Below are 21,225 nucleotides of genomic sequence, written 5' to 3'. Positions count from 1 at the left end.
GATCACCAGTTTTTGTGGTAAGAGTTAAATAATTTTATAACTTTACCAACAGTTTAAATTAGATTGACCTGCAACTGCCGAGGCCTTAAATTATGGGAAAATGCCTGCAACTGCCTAGGCGGGGTAATTACTAGTTAATAATAGTTAATATATATTACTTACAACTTTAACCAATGAGCAGGTTCTTCCCTGTGAGGGGCAAACACCACCAAGCCAAGTCCAAACCTGCTACATTGGCTAAAGAAAATAGCTGCGAAGAAAACTGTCTTAATAAACGAGACCTTCTCTGACCAGAGCTGACGGTGAAGTGGACGAGCATTTGCTATGCGCCCCTCGTTGTCGTTACACCTCGGCAGTTTTCAAAAGAAGAAAAAAACAGAAGCATGCGTCTTTGGTGCACAAAGAAAGCTTTATTTATTCTTAAAGGAATTCACTACACATGCACTTCAAAATGCACCGGAAAAGTATCATTTTATTTGTTTTAAGCTATATATGGAAGGAAGGAACTTCTATAAAAGTAGTTTGAGAATAATTTGTTTTCTAGATAAACTCATTCACTATCTTTTATAAAAACTTGTCTTACACATTTTTAACACAGTAATGTTTACCAGAATATTTTCAATAACATTAAGTTAACTTCTTGAATTCAAATGACGTACTCCTATGTTGCTTTGACAATGTTTGCAATTTTGATCATTTATTACAAACCTTGAAAACAGAGCAAGGTGCAATATTTTTTTTACACCAGGCTTTTACTTCCGGAAACCAAACACCTAGAGTTTGTTCACAAACTCTCAATGTCTAGTTAATTTTTGTATTTGAAAGTACATCAGTTGGTGACCTCACCATAGAAAATATTGAATGTTCCTTGTGCTTTACTTGTACTACTTTTGAATTAAATATAAATATAACCACAGGTTTCACTGCAGGAGACTCTACTTTTTTTAAATGACCACCGCAAGATGAAGACTAACTGAACTATCTTTAACATTTAATGAAAAATATTTCTTTTTGCAAAGTGACATTTGAGGTTGTATAATGTCCATATTTCAAAGAAGATGCCACAACATAATTTCATTGCTGTGGGAACCGAAAATGGGCAAATACCCAAATTTCAAACTGTTGCTGTACCATGAAAGAGATAAGTCCACAAAACAACATTTGGTCCAGATATAGATTGGACTTGTATTTAAAAATTATTAAAGTTGGTGGGTAACTGTTGCTAAGATCAAATGTCACTAAGAATTTTCGTGTTAATGTTTATGATATTTTCTGTCAAGAACCAACTTTGGAGCAACGCCAACATCTTACTAAGTGAGTGAGAGCTCTTTCCTTGCTTGGGGGTAACATCATGTCTATGTATATTTGATAAATTTAATGCAAAATCAAGCTTTTCTGATTATCAAATACAAGTACCAGTGGGTTTTGGAAATGTAAATTAAACTTTTCTGCAGATTAAAATTATAGTGTTTTTAGCAGGCATCTTGAAGCAAAATTTGATTTATTTGGTGGAAAGTTACCCCAGGTACAAGTTTATAGCTTTGTATGATATTTTAAAGGCATTCAAAAAGATGTTTCTTAATATTTATTTGGAGGTGTCAAACAAACATGGTTTCGGACTTACAACAACTGTTTTACAATACACAAATGTCTCACAACAGCAATAATATTAAAAAGATGGAGTACAAATATTCATACAATTTAAACAAAGTTATAGCAACAGCAAATGTCCCAGATTGGCAATATTTTTTAAAAAGATAGGTAAAAAATTACGTCTTCTATTTCTTATCCCTTCCCATGGTTTTACAAAAACGTTGTAGCATCTTTCCTCAACTCTTATATGAATGAGTTGATGATTGTCTTTCTCTTACTTAGGCATGGGCGTTCGTGATTTCTTGTTACATTATCTATTATTTCGTCCATAGTTAAACTTGTTTTTTAATATCTTTGTATGAGAAGAAGCAGAAGCAGCCTGGGTGTCTGGCTTTTCTTGTTCCGCATTGTGTGGAAGAATTGTTTAACTTAAAGATAACCTTGACAATTTTAGTTTAAAAACCCATAATGTTTTTATACTATTGATTTCCTTATACAGATCATCAGTCTACTTGATGTCTTTTGTAGAGGAGATACCTTAGCAACCTTTCGGGATGTGTACATGGTGACGCATTTGATGGGTGCAGACCTGAATAGCATCACAAAAACGCAAAAACTCTCTGATGAGCATGTCCAATTCCTTGTGTATCAAATACTTCGTGGGCTCAAGGTGAGTTTCATACAGTGAACAGTTGTACTGTAGGCTAGTGCTGTTAATCTTTATTTTTATAATAATAGTGGCTTCTTAAAGCGTTTATATCAGTCACTCAGTGATGCTCGCGCTCCAACATTTAGTATATTCCTGCAAGGTAATGTGGAGCTATGTTTTTGAAGTATGAGACCTTTACTATTCCTATACATATCACCATGTAATGGTTTGAGTGCTGTGGTGCAGTATGCAGTAAATCAAAGCAGGAACACCAGGGCAAACTCTTTGCGCAGTATTGTTTATCCAGGACTCCAATCCACACTCTGCTTAACAGCCGCATCAAATTTTAGTCCTAAATTGCAGACAAAGTCAGTAGGGTCAATCCATACATGCAAAAATATCTTTGGCAGCTTGTTATCATTTTGAGGAGCACCAAACACAATGACCTCAGTTTTATTTTCATTAAGCTTTAACTTGTTATTTACAAGTCATCCAGTTTTGAACATCAGTAATACACAGCTGCAGTTTCTAAATGGCAACTTGAGGTATTCTAGGATCAAAGGAACAATACAGCTGGGCAATTCCAGCGTGACTGACATTACATTTTTTACTAATTTTGAATATCTTATCAGCTATCATGTCTAAACAATGACAGCTATCTAAACCATGTTTGGCATGGGGGATACTAGGACTTGAATACACAACACAGAATTGAAACCTTGAAATTTCATATTCAGCTTTTCTGACTGGGGGGGGGGGTCATTTACTGCCATGACTGACATTACAAAAAGCGATGCAACCAAAACGTGCTGTGTATGTTTTTAAAATTTCTCTTCAAGTTAAAAGTGCTACAGATCTAAATCCATATGAACATTATATCTTATAAGGTTACCAACACTTGTTATTAGATGGAAAAAACTTGTCATCCTTGCTGCTAGTCACAATACATCGCCCCGATGTGATACATTACTCAAATAACAATCCAAAATACATAATTTTGCAGTAAGCCTGCCGAGCGATTTTGCACGACTTTTTAATCAACTTCCGCTCAAAAAAAACTCTTATCCACAAAAAACTTCCAAAACACTTAACCGCTCCAGAACTGCCAAAAACTCAAACAGAATGTTTTACTTTTTTCTATATCACTTTTTCTGATACAGATGACAACTACATGTATGGTCCGGGATTAAAAAAACAGAGTTCAAACTTGAAAAGCGCAAAACTCTGGAAAACCCTCGGCCACGGCTTAATAAATCACCTGGAAACAATGGCCTCTTGAATTGTTTACTTAAAATAGATAACATTAAACAAAAGACGTGCTATTTGTCTGCAGTGCAAGGCTAGAATGAAGTTACATGCCCTTCATGCACCATTGCCTCTACACATATTCAAATTTACTCGCCACCCGGCGGGCCAATACGTTACATAACCACGACATTGTGTTCCCACATGTCAAACATATAAAAAATGTATACATGTACCTGCTATACTGCGTAACACAGGTAAAAACATTTCTTAAATCTTTTGACAATTATGCAAATTAAGCTTCGTGACTAACATTACCGTGACTGATATTATGCATTCATAACATCTGCTGTAATGACAGTAACATCAGTTTAACAAATAACAAAACAAATTCTGTCAACAAGAGACGTATCAATTTACTGTTTAATGATGTATTAAAACTTCAATTTCCAGATGTTTTAAGGTTGAAACATGCATTAAATGTGATAAAGTGTATTATAAAATACATGCAAATATTATTTAAAAGTTATTTAACAAAATTAAGCTGGAAATTGGGATGAAGCTTTAAAGGAACATTACAGAATTGGTTTTTGCTAACAAAACAGTTTCTGGCAGTGTAGGCACTTTTGTAATCCACCATATACATAAACTGACAAACCTGTAGAAGTTTGAGATCGATCGGCCATCTGGGTCACGAGAGAATAGTGAAAAAACGATAAAATTTTTGCATTGCATCAATGCCAACATTAAAATGAATAAAACGCTCACTGAGCGATAAACTCCAAACGCGAAGTTAGATTATTTATTTCTCATCAAATATGACATTTCAGACAGAAATATTTCAAGGGATGTTTTCTACTATCATCATCATTACACCGTGTAAGTTTCATGTAAATCTTCTCGATTTTTGTTTCTTACCAATTCTGTAACGTTCCTTAAATAGAAAACAATTTATACATGTAAGAAGAGATTAGTGCTCCCTTTTTTAGTAAAATAAACTCTTTCAGTATAATAACAGTTGTGTTTGTGTAGCTTTTCACATGCATGCACAAATTGAGAAAAGAAAAGACTGGAAAGTTAAACTGCTATTTCAAAATGTTCAAGCATTGGGATATATTTAACATGACTGCTAAAAAACACATGCTTACTAGATTGCAATCAAAACATTTACATGGTCTCTTCCATCCTAGCCAGTAAGCAATATTCTGTAAGATTCTGTTTATTTTGTTTGTTCAGGTTGCAATACACAATGTGGTATCTACAGCCCTTAAGAAAATTGTGTAGTTTACGAGCTGATCTTTAAAATGTACTTAGATCAAAATAGATACCATATGAAAGCACAAAACAATTGAACACTAACATTGTCAGAGGGTGGTCAGGGTTCCAAGGTATTGGCTACATTGTTACCAGGCCTTTAACATTGCTCTTGAAGGGGCACTGCAATTTTCCTCAGGCAAGGGGCACTCTGCGAAGAAAATGTAAATTTGTACTGAAACTTTGGAGAAGGGTACCAACGCAAAAGCACAGCGTGCATCATGGCAATTGCCAGCGTTCGACCTTAACGCTGGCCAAATGCCAGTAGAAATCGCGGCGGACCAGCTGAAACACCTTGCCAACTGGTCCGGCTGACCAGTCAAAAATATCGGCAGCGGTACTACAGAACTATGACTATTTTTTAAAACTATTTTCAGACTCGAATAAAACGTAAAAACATTCACTCAAAGTTTGGATAAAACGTAAAATAATCACTCGAAGTGCCGCTGAACGCTAGCAAACTTCTGACAATCACGCTTACACAGCGCAAAATCCCATCATGCAACGCAAAGGCTTGTAGTCTTCGTATTAGGCCGTGTCCGAAACGGCGACTTCGGCTACAGCTACGTCTAGATCAGCGCGTCTACCAGTGTTGAAGAATAGCAGACGCGCGCGATCTAGCCATAGCTGTAGCCGAAGTCGCCGTTTCGGACACAGCCTTAGTTCATGTGGCAATAAGTGTAAGAAACATTGATCGCTAGAGGGCGTTTCAGAATATTCGATAGCGTGAGAATAGACGCCCTCTATTGGTGAAAGTACGCGAGTGCTTACAAAACTAGCTTCAATCGCCTTGACAAAAGACCACAAAGCAAAACACATTCTGTCAGCAGCAGCATGGTCGTCAACGGAGCAGATTTCCATGTGGGAATAAGTGTCTAGCGTATTTACGAAAAACGAGACGGTGAGGCTTCGTTCAACAAAAAATACCAAGTTAGGATACTCTGGATGAGCAAAACAAAGTATTTAATTGTGTTTAGTAAGGTTCTTCCGTTCTGATTTTGTTTAATTTTGTTGTTGTTTGTTTTTTGGGGTTTTTTTTGCGTGGCGATTGGTGGGCGATCTAGTTTATTGCTCCATGGTTTTATTGGTCACATAATGCGCAGTTGTTTGGGGTTTTTTGCAGGTTGATTTCAAGGAAGACTTGGGTTCTAGAATGCAATCATGTGTTAAACAAAGGCGCGGTTGTTTTTGCTGCTTTTAAAAACGTTTTTTAAATGAAAATTTTGTTCACAAAACAGACGCCGGCACCGACCATTCCACACACATAATTGAAAAAAATACCGTAAAACTCATAGGCTTCTTCATGGATGTTGCAACTACTTTGATGTCTACTTTATGTTGGGGGTTTACTTTTTCTGGATGAAAGTGAGAAGATTTTGGGAACTTCGGTAGATGTATTATGTTTATGAATACTTATTAAAACTACAATAATAGGCAATGTTCATACATGATAAAATAACTTGAGCGATCGCACTTAACCCTCCTTACCGTAGATTTAAAGGCAATACATAAAAAGTTAATGATATTTTAACAGTCGGCTTTAAAGTGTTTTTGTTTGTTTAGTAAAACACTAATTTTTTTCGTAACAAAGTTCTTCTTACTAGGAATTCTTCGATGTCGAGTGCTTACAATAAACCGTGGACTAAAAAAACTACCTAAATAAAGATCATATTAAATTTTCCAATTTGCTCTGACAAATAATTTGACCTGTTTTTAAATTAATTTTAATAATATTATTGTTATTACATTCTTAAAGAAAAAACTCTCAAAATTAATGAGCCCCCTTTCGAACACAATTACATGTTGACGTTGCAATTCATGTTGAGTTTTGAAATAGCGACGATTGGAAATCGAGCAGTTGGTATACAACAGTATACTATTAGTTTAGGAAAAAAAATAAAAATTGACGGACCAGTAAAAAACCTGGCGGACCAGTGAAAAATCAAGCCAACTGGTCCTGCTGGCCAGTTTAAAAAAAAGTTAAGGGCAACCCCTGAATTGCTGTGGGTGGAGTGGGTATTTTGAGACCTGTGTTGTTAAATCTTGACATAATTTAAGGTTGAACCAACCAACACCACTGTGTAATCCCCACCCTGGTGGAGTAGCAAACCAGTTCTTAGGGAAGACACCAAAAACATTAATCGGAATCCCGCGTCGCCCCGTGGCGCTCCCGCAAAGCACCGCGGTGAGTTTTGCCACTCGGCTTTTCTGCGACGCACTGTTGCCCCCAGATCTCATTAGTGAAATCCTGTGTGGCATGTATCATGAATACGGTACAGCCCTTTAGTTGCCATCGAGGCACTGAGGGACCGAGACGAGCGAGACCGGCAACGTGTGCCCCTACTCGCTACACGCAAGGGAAGCTCGCTCGTTTGTCAGTCAAACGAGGGCGCCTCTCAGTTGGAAAGCAGCTATACGAAGACAAACGAGCGAGGACCTGCGAAACTATCGAGTACCCACGAAACGAAACGAGCGCTGCACAATGCAATGACAATTTCAGGGATCGTTTTCTTGAAAGTTATTACAAATGCAGTAAACACAAGAAGTGTCAGTGTTGACCAATAATGAGAGCAGAGCGGCATACAAAGCAAAACATTGAAGCCTTGTAATACTTTGTAACAAGTTACAACAAAGTGTAGCAATTTTATAATGTAGTTACAATTGCAGCACATCTAAGGGGAAGTTGTCACTTAATGTGAGGATAGGAGTGGCTCCAGGCTCCAAACTTCCTGTCTGTTGTTGCCGTTTTAGACTTCCAATATTGTTTGTTAAAATAGTAAGAATTTCCGACAAATTTCCAATGTTTTATATTTAACGTCCCTTAACGGCGATTATTATTTAATAATCGCCGTTAAGGGCTGTTAAATACAACATTTTTGTCTGTACTCCTTGCCGTTTTGGGACTTTTGAGTATTTGGGATCATTTTTTAAGGAGAAGACGTCAGTTCGAACTGAATGTTTTCAATAAAATTGCTGTTGTGGGACGATAAGCAGTTGGCTTTAATTTTATTTCAACAGTAAGAATGTCCGTACACAGAAACTCGGACCAAACAAACATCACGTGAAGCTGTCAGTTCTCCAAGAAGCTTACGGATACAAAAGCTCGGAGGAACAATAAAAAAATACATCACAAAATCAGCTTTTAGGCATGGATAATTTGGGGTAATTCTCAAAAACTGATTGTCGGAATAATTTATTCTTTACGAAATAAGTTTAATGGTTTTGTTTCAGTTAAAATGTTTAAAGCTGCTATGCTAAGACGAAACAAATTTCGCCACATTTTTCAAGTCTGCACTATTCTTGTAAAAAAAATCAAGTTAGTTGATCAAATACAACGTAGTAATTATCACAATGTTAGCGGCAACGCTCCATAGCAACACTGTTGCTAGGAAGCGCGAGGATCTTTCCATTACCGATGCACGTGTCCCCAGTCAGATTAGATAACATTTTATGAAAGGTCCGACACTATAAAAGCTTTTTTTTTGCATAGCTATAAAATAAACTCATCATGCCTGTAAGCATAAAAACTGACTGCCAAGCATAGAAAAATCTGGCTTAAAAGAAACTTGTAATCAGCCAAAGTTCCGTAAAGATTGTATTTTTGCAACTGGTTACCTACTAAGCTTAGTATAGACATTTGCTAAGCAATATTTTTCTGTTTAACAACATTATGAAATTGGGCCCTGCCATAATTAAAGCATGTAAGCACGTCTATCATGTCACCTGCTAAGCACAGAAAAGTATTACTAAACAGAAACAGGTAACCAGCCGAAATTTTACATTATTAAGTTTACATTGTTGTGACTGGTGCCCACTAAATTCAAAGGAAAGGATCACCCAAAACAAAGGATCACCCAAAACAAAGGATCACCCAAAACAAAGGATCACCCAAAACAAAGGATCACCCAAAACAAAGGATCACCCAAAACAAAGGATCACCCAAAACAAAGGATCACCCAAAACAAAAGGAAACAGTAAAAAACAAAAAACACCCAAGTAAATTCCCCAACCAATAAAATGTTGCTGTATAATTTTTATCACCTTCAAAGAAACTTTTTTTAAAGCCAGTACATTTGTACTTTTAGGCATGAAATAATTGAATGTCGATTATTAATTTTAATCCGGGCACAATGTTGAAACTCAGTTTGGTGCTCTATGGCAACACTGTTGCTAGGAAGCGCTCGAATCTTTGCAAATGCACAATCTGTCCCCAGTCGGATTGAATTACCATCAACAGAATGTCCCGCAATCAAAGGCCACAACAATTCAACCAGCCGAGCGGCACCACAGAGGAATCGTTGAACATTGGAGCTGTCAATCACCCCCAGTATTTTTTAGCCACAGTATTGAACATGTAATAGCAGATATGCTTTCCTCGAAACGTAAAGTACTTGAAAAAACTTCAAAGCCAAATAAATTCGAAATTTGTTAAGTCCTGTGTTAATGAAGAGGGAACAAGTTGAGCTGTGCACATCATTCTGAATATTGCTATTTTCATATCATTCTTATTACAATCTTGTTAAGGAAAGTCGCAGGCCTTAAAATTGCAGTGCTGCAAGGTTCCAATACAAACTTATTTTCCCCAAAAGAAGTGCACAAGAACGTAGGAAGACCTAAGGAAAATTGCTGTGGCCCCTTCAAGCGCGAAGTTGAAGTCTGTCTGTCAGTTATTCTTCTTCAAAGAGGGTTCAAATTTATAAAGCCCATAATCACAGAAATGTGCTTGCTTAGCAGACACAGTGTAGCAGACACAGTGTACCAGCCATTCAACCTTTACGGAACTTTGGCTGATTACAAGTTTCTTTTAAGCCAGATTTTTCTATGCTTGGCAGTCAGTTTTTATGCTTACAGGCATGATGAGTTTATTTCATAGCTATGCAAAAAAAAAGCTTTTATAGTGTCGGACCTTTCATAAAACGTTATCTAATCTGACTGGGGACACGTGCCTCGGTAATGGAAAGATCCTTGCGCTTCCTAGCAACAGTGTTGCTATGGAGCGTTGCCGCTAACATTGTGATAATGTGATACCTGTGGTTGTATTACTACATTGTATTTGATCAACTAACTAAATTATTCCGACAATCAGTTTTTGAGATTTACCGCAAATTATCCATGCCTAAAAGCTGACTTTGTGATGTATTTTTTTATTGTTCCTACGAGCTTTTGTATCCGTAAGCTTCTTGGAGAACTGACAGCTTCACGTGATGTTTGTTTGGTCCGAGTTTCTGTGCTACATAAGCAACAGTCCAACCAGCTTTACATGAGAAATATTTGTATTCTTTTGCCGCCAAACAGTGGATATTCCTCATGAAACTACATTGGTTATGTATATAGTATATAGGCCTAATTGATGATCTAACCTTAAATGATACTTGATCTAAAAATATTATAGTCTTTAAGTAGGGCCATTGAAAAATAGTAACAATAATTTACAGTCCACAAATAAAAAGAGGAGAGATATATAGTTTGGACGTTTCGAACAACATAACAACCATTTTTTTCTTTTAAATGCTTGCCTGAGATTATTGTTAATATTTGATAGGGCCTTTTAGGAAACGATTCTCTGTTACCTTGTCTGTTACAAGTATATTTTGTACCTCTTGCGTGTGGAAATAATTGATGCGACAAGGCCCATGCGTTGGAATATTCTTACGCCGCTCGGAGTATAGTGCCTTAATAAAGAACACGTCCATACCGCGGGAGTCGTTGACTTTTTTATGTACCTTGCTAGAGAACAGATTTTTTTTATTGAAAGTTCTGTTAAATTATCTGCTTCCTTAAACTATGTATTTTTGGGAATTAAATTATTGACATGTTTTTTTTATTGACATGCCATTCATGGAGACTGTTTTAAGTAGTTTGAACAAGTGTTTTGTTGCTTCGACTATCTTTGATTTAGGACTGAAACAATTAAATGCGAACAATCACACATTTTTTTGATTTTTGGAGAAGAAAACAAAACTTGAGATGAAAATTAACTTGGGATGACGACTAGTTGAAAGTAGAGCGTCGTCTAATTTTATGACATCCTGAATAAAGATAATTCATTGTCACATATTCTAAAAAGCTGTTCTGTGACATCTTGCTACTTCTGGACAAATGAAAAAAAAAACATAACAGTATGTACATGTATACCAGTTTCGGTATTTTATACGGAAAATGGTAATGTTTCACACTGTGTTCGTAAACGCTGAAAATTGGGTCCGTCCATCACACATTTTTAAGAGCTTGCTCCACTCTCCTGAGTGTATTATCGACTGTTTATTTTTGACAATTATTATGAAACATTGCTATGCATTATTAACAAAGAAAACAAAAAGACTTTTATTATGGGCGACTTCAACGTAGATCTCTTGCAATGTGATTCCCATCGACCTACCCAGAATTTAGTTAATAGTCTTTTTAGTAATTATTATCGGCCATTAATAAATAGACCAACCCGTATTACTGACACGACTGCCACCATCATTGACAACATCATTTCCAACAATCTCGAAGATGACATGTCTTGTGGTATTCTATTTACTGAAATTACAGATCATTTTCCCATTTTCCAAGTCTCATCATTAAAGGACACTCATCAGCCCCAACATTGTGCTAATCAATCTAGACGGATAATCAATGCCGGTGGTATTGCCAGATTTTCATATGATCTTGTTGAAACTGACTGGAGTGACGTTTTGTCTAATGAGGATCCTAACCAAGCTTTCAATTTGTTTCACTCTAAGTATACCTCAATGTATGATGCAAATTTTCCTGTTCAACAAGTGAAATCCAAAACGACTTGTAAACTTAAAAGCTGGATGACCACTGCTTTGATTAATTCTATCAAGTATAAACATAGACTGTATAAAAAATATATTAACAAACCAACTGAGCAGAATAAGCAGAAGTATACAACTTACCGTAATAAACTAACCACCCTGTTAAAAGAAGACATGGAAGATTATTAAGCTCATTCTGAATAATAATACCGGTAGTCGTAAGTCAGACACAAAGCTTAAACACGAGGGTAGACAAGTTAATGATCCCCATGAGGTCGCTGATATATTCAATAATTACTTCACTAACATTGGCCCATCACTGAATAGTAAAATTCCACAAACAGATGTGTCATTTAGAGATTTTTAAAAATGTAATCACCCTGAATCAATGTTTTTCTACCCTACCGATCAAAAGGAGGTTTTTGTGATATTGCCAAATCATTTAAGAACGGTAAAAGTGCTGGGTACGATGACCTGAGCCCAGATGTTTTTAAGTCCGTTATTTCCAAAATTAGTCGGCCATTATGCCATGTTTGAATTTGTCCATTTCTAAGGGTGTTTTTCCCGATAAACTGAAAACAGCCAAAGTGACACCCATATTCAAAGCTGGAGACCAGTGTGAAACCGTTAACTACCGACCAATATCTGTGTTATCATGTTTTTCTAAACTTCTCGAAAAAATAGTCTATATGAGAACTTCTTCTTTTTTATCTAAATTTGATATTTTGTACAATGGTCAATACGGGTTTAGAAGTAATCATTCTACTGACATGGCTGTAATAGACCTGGTCCATAAAATTACTAAAGGTTTTGAGAATAACTGCATATCGCTCGGTGTCTTTCTAGACTTGTCTAAGGCCTTCGACACCATCAATCACAATATTCTGCTTCAAAACTTAATTATTATGGCATAAGAGGTACTACTCTGAATTGGTTTTGTAGTTATCTCACAAACAGAAATCAATATACTAAAATTGACTGCTGCTCCTCTTCATTGAATAATATTACTTATGGAGTACCACAAGGTTCCCTTCTTGGGCCATTGTTATTTTCTTTGTACATAAACGATATTTGTCATGCCTTAACGGTCCTCTCTTTTATCCTTTTCGCAGACGATACTAATATTATCTACTCAAGTGATATCAGACATGTAGAAACTATTATCAATGTACTTAATGTTGAATTAGACAAAGTTTCAATTTGGCTCCAGGCTAACTCAACTTGAAAAATGTACATTTATGGCTTTTTCAAAAAGTAAAAAGAAATTGAATTTACGTAATTGTCAAGTTAAAATTAATAATGAGCCCATACAGCGAGTGACTAATACAAAATTTCTTGGGGTTTATATTGACGAATGTCTTTCATGGAACATCCATATCAAAGAATTAGAAAACAAAATATCAAAAAATATTGGTTTCCTGAGTAGATTGAAGTATACACTCCCATTGAGCATTCTGCATACTTTATATTGTTCACTTATTCTTTTATACCTCTCTTATTGTAACATTATCTGGGCCAGTACATACAAGTCAAATCTTAAACTTCAGAAAAAGGCTATTTGCATTGTATGCAAGGCCCCCTTTCTCGAGCACACCACTCCCTTGTTTAAGAAACATAAGCTATTGTCTCTTATGAATATAAATGTATTTCAGCAAGATGTTTTTATGTATAGTAAACAACCAACTTCCTAAATCATTACTCAATCTTTTTGTTTTTAACAGCACCGTACATGATTATAATTCTAGGTCGTCAGCTAAATTACATGTTCCCCTATTTAGATCAACTCTTTCCCAACACACAATTTCTTTCACTGGACCAAAAAACTGGAATAATCTTCTACCACCAATTACTAATTGCCCCTCAATTAGCTCGTTTAAATACCGACTAAAAACGTTTTTACTAAATTCCCAACATAATTGATCGATTTGCTTTTTAATACTGGTAGTTGGCTTAGCCGTTACCTAATTACTTACGTACCTACTTACTCGTATATGTTTTCTAATTTGTATTGTTTGTTTAATTGCTGTCCCTTTGTTTACTTCACATACATGTTCTGCTTGATAGTTACATTTACATTGTTTAATCATGGTTAAACCTTTGTGTAGTTATCTACCGTAGTGGTATGTATTTATTTATTCGTCTATTTAGTGCTGTTTTCCTGTTTTGTTATGTAATCTTGTAACGGGCACATCCGCCATAAGCCTCGGCTTTTAGGATGATGCCTCCATGTGATGTGAATGTGGAAATAAATGTTTTATTGATTGATTGATTGTTCATAATTACTATGATAATACAAATTTCTATTGAACCTTAAATTGTATATTTGGTAGTGGTTGTCATTTGTATTGGTGTTCGCCATCACACAAAAACAACCTATAATAAAGTCTGATTTTCACTTAATGAAAATGTTTTTTTGGAATCTACGTCTAGATTTTTACGTGCAGTAAAATTGTGCTACTGAATTAACGTAACAAAATGGATGTCTTCACTGATGTGCATAATATGCACACTATGGTTATTTTAATCTCAAATTAATCGATAATGAGATCTAGTTGTGTGTGTAATGTGGATAATTCTATTTTAATGCGGTCGCACTTGGTAATAAAATAACAGCGTAGAGTCAGTACATGAATCTGCCAGGTGAAGTAATATAGTTACATCAAGAATTTAGAGGGCACCAGTCACAACAATGTAAACTTTGTAATGTAATTCTGGCTGGTTTGAAGCAATACTTTTATGTGCTTAGCAGGCGACTCGATAGATGTGCGTATTAGATTATAGGCCCAATTTAATCTCTGTTATGCAGAAAATATTGCTTAGCAAATGAATTTAGTGGGGCACCAGCTGCATGCAATGCAAACTTTACGGTACTGGCTGGCTTGTTACAAGTTTCTGTTAACTTGTAAGATTTTGATGCTTACAGGCTTCTTGAGTTTATTTCATACCCACGCAGTATTTTCCGTTTTAATAAGGAATTTGGTCTTGTCTGGGTGAACTCCTAAAAACGCAGAGTCCATGCCACCTTTTATGGCTCTGCTTGCTGCCTGCAAAACTCTGCGCTTGCATCACTATTCTCCGCCTTTTGTACAAGCGCTGCATTTCTGTTATCTCTATCAGATTTCGGGAAAGGGTTGTCCACTTTTGGTCCTCATTATGGATTCAATTCAATTCAGTTCAATTCAGTTCACTTCAGTTCACTTCACTTCACTTCACTTCACTTCACTTCACTTCAGTTCACTTCACTTCACTTCACTTCACTTCACTTCACTTCACTTCACTTCACTTCAGTTCACTTCACTTCACTTCACTTCACTTCACTTCACTTCACTTCACTTCACTTCACTTCACTTCACTTCACTTCACTTCACTTCACTTCACTTCACTTCACTTCACTTCACTTCACTTCACTTCACTTCACTTCACTTCACTTCACTTCAGTTCACTTCACTTCAGTTCACTTCACTTCACTTCAGTTCACTTCACTTCACTTCACTTCACTTCACTTCACTTCACTTCACTTCACTTCACTTCACTTCACTTCACTTCAGTTCACTTCAGTTCACTTCACTTCACTTCACTTCACTTCACTTCACTTCACTTCACTTCACTTCACTTCACTTCACTTCACTTCACTTCACTTCACTTCACTTCACTTCACTTCACTTCACTTCACTTCACTTCACTTCACTTCACTTCACTTCACTTCACTTCACTTCACTTCAGTTCACTTCACTTCAGTTCACTTCACTCCACTCCACTTCACTTCACTTCAGTTCACTTCACTTCACTTCACTTCACTTCACTTCACTTCAGTTCACTTCACTTCAGTTCACTTCAGTTCACTTTACTTCACTTCACTTCACTTCACTTCACTTCAGTTCACTTCAGTTCACTTCAGTTCACTTCAGTTCACTTCAGTTCACTTCGCTTCACTTCGCTTCACTTCGCTTCACTTCGCTTCGCTTCGCTTCGCTTCGCTTCGCTTCGCTTCACTTCACTTCACTTCACTTAATAAGAAAACAAAACAATAGGTACAATAAAACTAATACGAGGATGCATTACCCTGGAAGCCGAAGCTTGTAAACGGAATGCCTTAAACACACACAAAATATTAGTAAGTAAACAATAAAGAACAATATATGTTTGGTTTGCGGTAACACCATGTGTGTATCTACTTGCCAGGTAGAGTTGTTCTAGGGAACTGTCTTGCTTTATTCTACTGCCGAGGAGTAGATAATCGGAGGTTCGGGAGACTTCTCAGTTCTGAAAAGAACTGTCCTGCTTTATAACTATTACCAGGGCGGATGGTATAGAAATTTGACTGGACTACTACTTTAGCTTATAGGATCGTAATAACTGTACTGCCACGAAGTCGGTTCTGAATTGGTCTCAACGTTTCGACTAGCTTGCTCTAGTCAGGAGACTGAAGAGGTAGAGAGGAGTGGGCTTATTTATAGGGGTTCAGTGGATCCACTGCAGTTCAATCAATGCTCTGATTGGTTGTGTGGTTGGCGGGCTCAGGGCTATTGTTAGGGTTGCCCATTGTGTGAGAAACCTCTCGGGTGTAGTGAGGCGTGTCAGTAGGTTGGGGGTTGTTAGGAGGAGGGTGGTAGGATAGTATGCCAAATGCTGCTGATGAAATAGCCGATATCTTGTGGCACAGTGTCGTGTCTGTATATTTCGATAGCTTCCCTTATGCGCCTTGTGTACCAATGTCGCTCAGGTGCTATTATACGAGCCTGGTCCCAATCTATGACATGGTCTAAATCGGTGGAGTGTTTGACAATGGCAGATTTGTCATATTCCCCTCTGCGGCCGTGTGCTTTATGTTCTTTCAGCCTGGTAGTTAGATCTCTACCGGTCTCGCCAATGTACACTTTACCACAAGTACAAGGAATTCGATAGACCCCTGCCTGACTGCTAGAGTCATGCTTGTCTTTGTGGGTGTGTAGCTTAGTATCCAACTTGTTGGGAGTTCGGTAGCAGACCTTGATTTCGGCCTCACGGAGGATCCGTTGAATTTTGTGTGAGGTATGACCAATGTACGGAAGGACCGCAATGGGCATATCTTTGGATTGTGCAGACTGAGAGTTGTGTTTTGAAAGGGACTCTCGTTTGTTAGGTTTATATCCATTCGCTTTTAGCACTGTGTTAAGGTGCTCCAGTTCATTAGGTAAGTGTTCCTTATCACAAACAATGTGTGCCCTTTGAAGTAGGGTCCGGTTCACTGAGGCTTTCACAGAAGGAGGATGGAAAGACCGAGCGTTGAGGTAGCGGTCTGTATGGGTGGGTTTTCTGTATACGGAGTGTGCTAGAGAACCATCAGTCTTCTTGGAAATGAGTACATCAAGGAAAGGTAATGAATCGGATGTCTCAGTTTCCATGGTGAACTGAATGTTAGGGTGTTGGCGGTTAATGTGACTAAGGAAGTCATCAAGGTTTTCCAATCCATGCGACCAAATGATGAACGTGTCATCCACATATCGGAGCCAAAGTTTGGGTTTGAGTCGAGCGGTACCCAGGGCTTTCTGTTCAAAATCTTCCATGAAAATGTTCGCTAAGACTGGGGAGATAGGAGACCCCATGGGAGTTCCTAAAGCCTGTCTGTAATATCCATCTCTCCATTGGAAGTATGTGGACTTCACGCATGTCATTAATAGATCATGAATCTGGTCTGGCGTTAGGCTGGTTCGATCGGTTAGAGTTTCATCTTGTTCTAGTACCGCTTTGGTTATTTGGCAAGCTTCATCGGTGGGTACATTAGTGAAAAGAGATTTGACATCAAAACTCACTAATATATCGGATGACTGTAATTCAATTCCCTTGATAATATCGATAAACCCTGCTGAATTGGGTACATGGTGAGGTGTTTTGCCCACAAGTGGGTGGAAAAGCTTAGTCAAGTGTTGGGCGAGGTTGTAGGTAGGGGAACCTCGAGAGGAGACAATAGGGCGGAGCGGTTTGTCTGGTTTGTGAATCTTTGGCTGACCAAAGAATCTCGGGCATTTCGAGGCTGAAGGCCTGAGATGTCTGTACAATGGAGTGGGTATGGCAGTGCTACGGTTTAGGGAGAGGAGTTTGGCAGCGAGCTTCCTTTCAACTGATGGGATCGGGTTCTTCTTTAGGCGGACATAGGTATCTGTGTCAAGGATACTTTGAACAATTTGGTCATATTCAGTGCGGTCCATTACAACAGTGGCATTACCCTTGTCAGCCTTCAGGATGTGTATTGAGGGATCCCGGCGAAGGTCATTTATGGCCTGGAATTCTCGTTTCGATAGATTGGATTTAGGAGGTTTAGAATGTTTCAAGACCTCATGAATCTGAATGCCGATGTCGTCTGCCTTTTGTTTGTCCAGCTTTCGGATAGAGGGTTCAATTGCTTGGATGAATTCCTCAAATGGTATCTTGTTCGGGGTAGTGGCAAAATTCATACCCAAGGATAAGACATCCGTTTCAGTTTCAGATAGCTGGCGTTGACTGAGGCATCCGATTCATTACCTTTCCTTGATGTACTCATTTCCAAGAAGACTGATGGTTCTCTAGCACACTCCGTATACAGAAAACCCACCCAAACAGACGGCTACCTCAACTCTCGATCATTCCATCCTCCTTCTGTGAAAGCCTCAGTGAACCGGACCCTACTTCAAAGGGCACACATTATTTGTGATAAGGAACACTTACCTAATGAACTGGAGCACCTTAACACAGTGCTAAAAGCGAATGGATATAAACCTAACAAACGAGAGTCCCTTTCAAAACACAACTCTCAGTCTGCACAATCCAAAGATATGCCCATTGCGGTCCTTCCGTACATTGGTCATACCTCACACAAAATTCAACGGATCCTCCGTGAGGCCGAAATCAAGGTCTACTACCGAACTCGCAACAAGTTGGATACTAAGCTACACACCCACAAAGACAAGCATGACTCTAGCAGTCAGGCAGGGGTCTATCGAATTCCTTGTACTTGTGGTAAAGTGTACATTGGCGAGACCGGTAGAGATCTAACTACCAGGCTGAAAGAACATAAAGCACACGGCCGCAGAGGGGAATATGACAAATCTGCCATTGTCAAACACTCCACCGATTTAGACCATGTCATAGATTGGGACCAGGCTCGTATAATAGCACCTGAGCGACATTGGTACAAAAGGCGCATAAGGGAAGCTATCGAAATATACAGACACGACACTGTGCCACAAGATATCGGCTATTTCATCAGCAGCATTTGGCATACTATCCTACCACCCTCCTCCTAACAACCCCCAACCTACTGACACGCCTCACTACACCCGAGAGGTTTCTCACACAATGGGCAACCCTAACAATAGCCCTGAGCCCGCCATTCACACAACCAATCAGAGCATTGATTGACCTGCAGTGGATCCACTGAACCCCTATAAATAAGCCCACTCCTCTCTACCTCTTCAGTCTCCTGACGATGACTAGAGCAAGCTAGTCAAAACGTTGAGACCAATTCCGAACTGACTCCGCGGCAGTACAGTTATTACAATCCTATAAGCTAAAGTAGTAGTCCAGTCAAATTTCTATACCATCCGCCCTGGTAATAGTTATAAAGCAGGACAGTTCTTTTCAGAACTGAGAAGTCTCCCGAACCTCCGATTATCTACTCCTCGGCAGTAGAATAAAGCAAGACAGTTCCCTAGAACAACTCTACCTGGCAAGTAGATACACACATGGTGTTACCGCAAACCAAACATATATTGATACCCCACCATGCAATGCCTCAAATCCTATATAGTAAAGAACAAGCAAAACAAAATAAAAAAGACAAAACAAAACAAAACAATGAAACAAAAACAGATAAACAAACGGAGTGGACATAAACTGTAGTAGACATCAGACTGACATATGCAACATTACGACACGGTTAATTAAAGAGGTACGAAGCAAAATAAAGCACATATAAAACAAGACAAAATACATGTAAACTATGCTATACACGTATACTGGGAGATAAGATAGTTTTTGAAAGCGGTTTTAAATCGGCCAACAGAGGACTTTGATTTTACAGACTGCCCGAGTCCACTCCATAGACGAGGTCCATGAAAACGAAGTGTGTTCATTAAGAACGATGTGCGGGCAAGAGGGATATAGTAGTTATTATGTGATCTAGTATGGTAATGGTGAATATCGTTAATTGAGGTGAAATATGAGGAGAAAGTGCAAGGAAGAAGGTTATTGGTATATTTGAACACTAATACACCAGTTTGAAGTTAATTAATGTCGGTGATTGTTAGTGTGTGTAACCTGGCAAACAAGGGTGCTGTGTGATTACGAGGATGGGAAATAATGCCTAGTAGAAACGTGGAGGACGCAAGCACACAAACTTAGCTTATTTCAAGTCAAAGGCCTGATTTAACCTATTCATATTTCTCATGAACGGCACAGAATACGTTACATATCCTAAGTTGCTTACATGTATACAGCTGATACAATAAATGTTACGTTTTCTTTAGAAACTGTTGTCGAACGGACTTTTTATAACTTATTAAATAGTGCCTTTTAGGATAGGAAACTATAATCTCTGTTACCTGGTCTGGTTTCCCCGAAGTAGATCCACATATATTTTTACCAATGTCAATTAATTTCCTGAAGTGATTGACACTTTGAACCGCGTTCAAAGGGGGGGGGGGGGGAGGTAACGAGGTTCATCATCACAGAAACACGATGCCTTTGTGATGCCGCTCTAGTTTAGAGTTTCTTTATTGTAAAGCCTTCAGATAAATCTGCCGATTCCGTCAAAATAAAGACGTAATTTGTTGATGCTGTGGATCGGACTTCTGTCATTTTGGGGCCTACACTGCTTTCTCTATGAAATAATTGTCGCGGCAAGGCCAATAAGCTTTGGGAAGGTTCTTACGCCGCCTAGCAACAGTGTTGCCATGGTCAGAGGAAGGTGCCTACAAGAGCACGGCCAATCTGCAAGAGTCTCTGACCGACTGGTTTTTTCAATGCATTACTATTTTGTTCAAATGTGTGGCTCAAAAACAATTTGGCTGCTAACTGTTTTTACCCTGCACACGTTTAGTATTTTTGTATTAACCGATTCCAGCATGCAACAGTGCTGCTACGCATCGGAGCGTTGCCGCTAACATTTTGCTGTGACGCATGCGATTGTATTGTTACAAAAACCTTTGTATTGTAACTGATCAATCTACCATAACTTTTCAAGAAAAGCGCAGGCTTGCAATTTGTGATTGTGTTTTCCCTCTTGGCAGTTTCAACTTTTAGACCCAAAAGTTATTTTCGATACAGCATAAACAATTATTAAAGAATCCGAGGAAATATCTGGGTTTGTTTCTTATTCAACATGCTGTGAATGCCTCGTGCCTAAAGCTGAATTTGTGATGTTTTTTCCCTGCTCCTCCGTATCCGAATGCTCTACAAGAAGAATTCAAACATTAGTATTTTTCCGCCAAAAAGTGGACGTTCCTCCATTTTTTTTTATTAATAACTTCCAGGAAATCTCCAATGAAACTCGTTCGAAAGTTAAATAAATTATTTAATTAAAATATCATCTTTAATTAGGGCCATTGAAAAAAAGAAAAAAAGCAGAGCGGTTTTATGCCACAAATATTAAGAAGAGTTGAGAGATTAAGCCAGTCTGAGCGTTGCGAACAATGTTTCATTGTC

At 38.0% G+C, this 21,225-nt stretch overlaps 3 protein-coding genes and 1 pseudogene across 3 annotated transcripts in view; 2 read left to right on the top strand and 2 right to left on the bottom strand.

Moving 5' to 3' along the window:
• Positions 1 to 21,225, top strand: part of LOC139954241 (mitogen-activated protein kinase 14B-like) — a 117,094-nt gene that overhangs the window by 42,764 nt on the left and 53,105 nt on the right. The window contains exon 3 of the mRNA XM_071953961.1: positions 2,093 to 2,263. Within this exon, the coding sequence (XP_071810062.1) occupies positions 2,093 to 2,263 (171 nt within the window). The remainder of the gene's footprint in view (positions 1 to 2,092; positions 2,264 to 21,225) is intronic.
• Positions 16,161 to 16,949, bottom strand: LOC139954243 (uncharacterized). The gene has a single exon (XM_071953963.1). It carries the CDS (start codon positions 16,947 to 16,949, stop codon positions 16,161 to 16,163), a length of 789 nt encoding a protein of 262 aa, XP_071810064.1.
• Positions 16,989 to 17,999, bottom strand: LOC139934088 (uncharacterized; the record flags this gene model as incomplete). Its single annotated transcript, XM_071928379.1, has 1 exon — positions 16,989 to 17,999. A coding segment is annotated over exon 1 (1,011 nt), but the record flags the coding sequence as incomplete, so codon positions are not given.
• On the top strand, positions 18,036 to 18,942 carry LOC139934086 (uncharacterized; annotated as a pseudogene).

The sequence above is a fragment of the Asterias amurensis genome, chromosome 2 (assembly GCF_032118995.1).
Source record: "Asterias amurensis chromosome 2, ASM3211899v1".
In the NCBI taxonomy this organism is placed as follows: Eukaryota; Metazoa; Echinodermata; class Asteroidea; order Forcipulatida; family Asteriidae; genus Asterias; species Asterias amurensis.
This window is presented reverse-complemented; position numbering and strand designations above follow the sequence as displayed.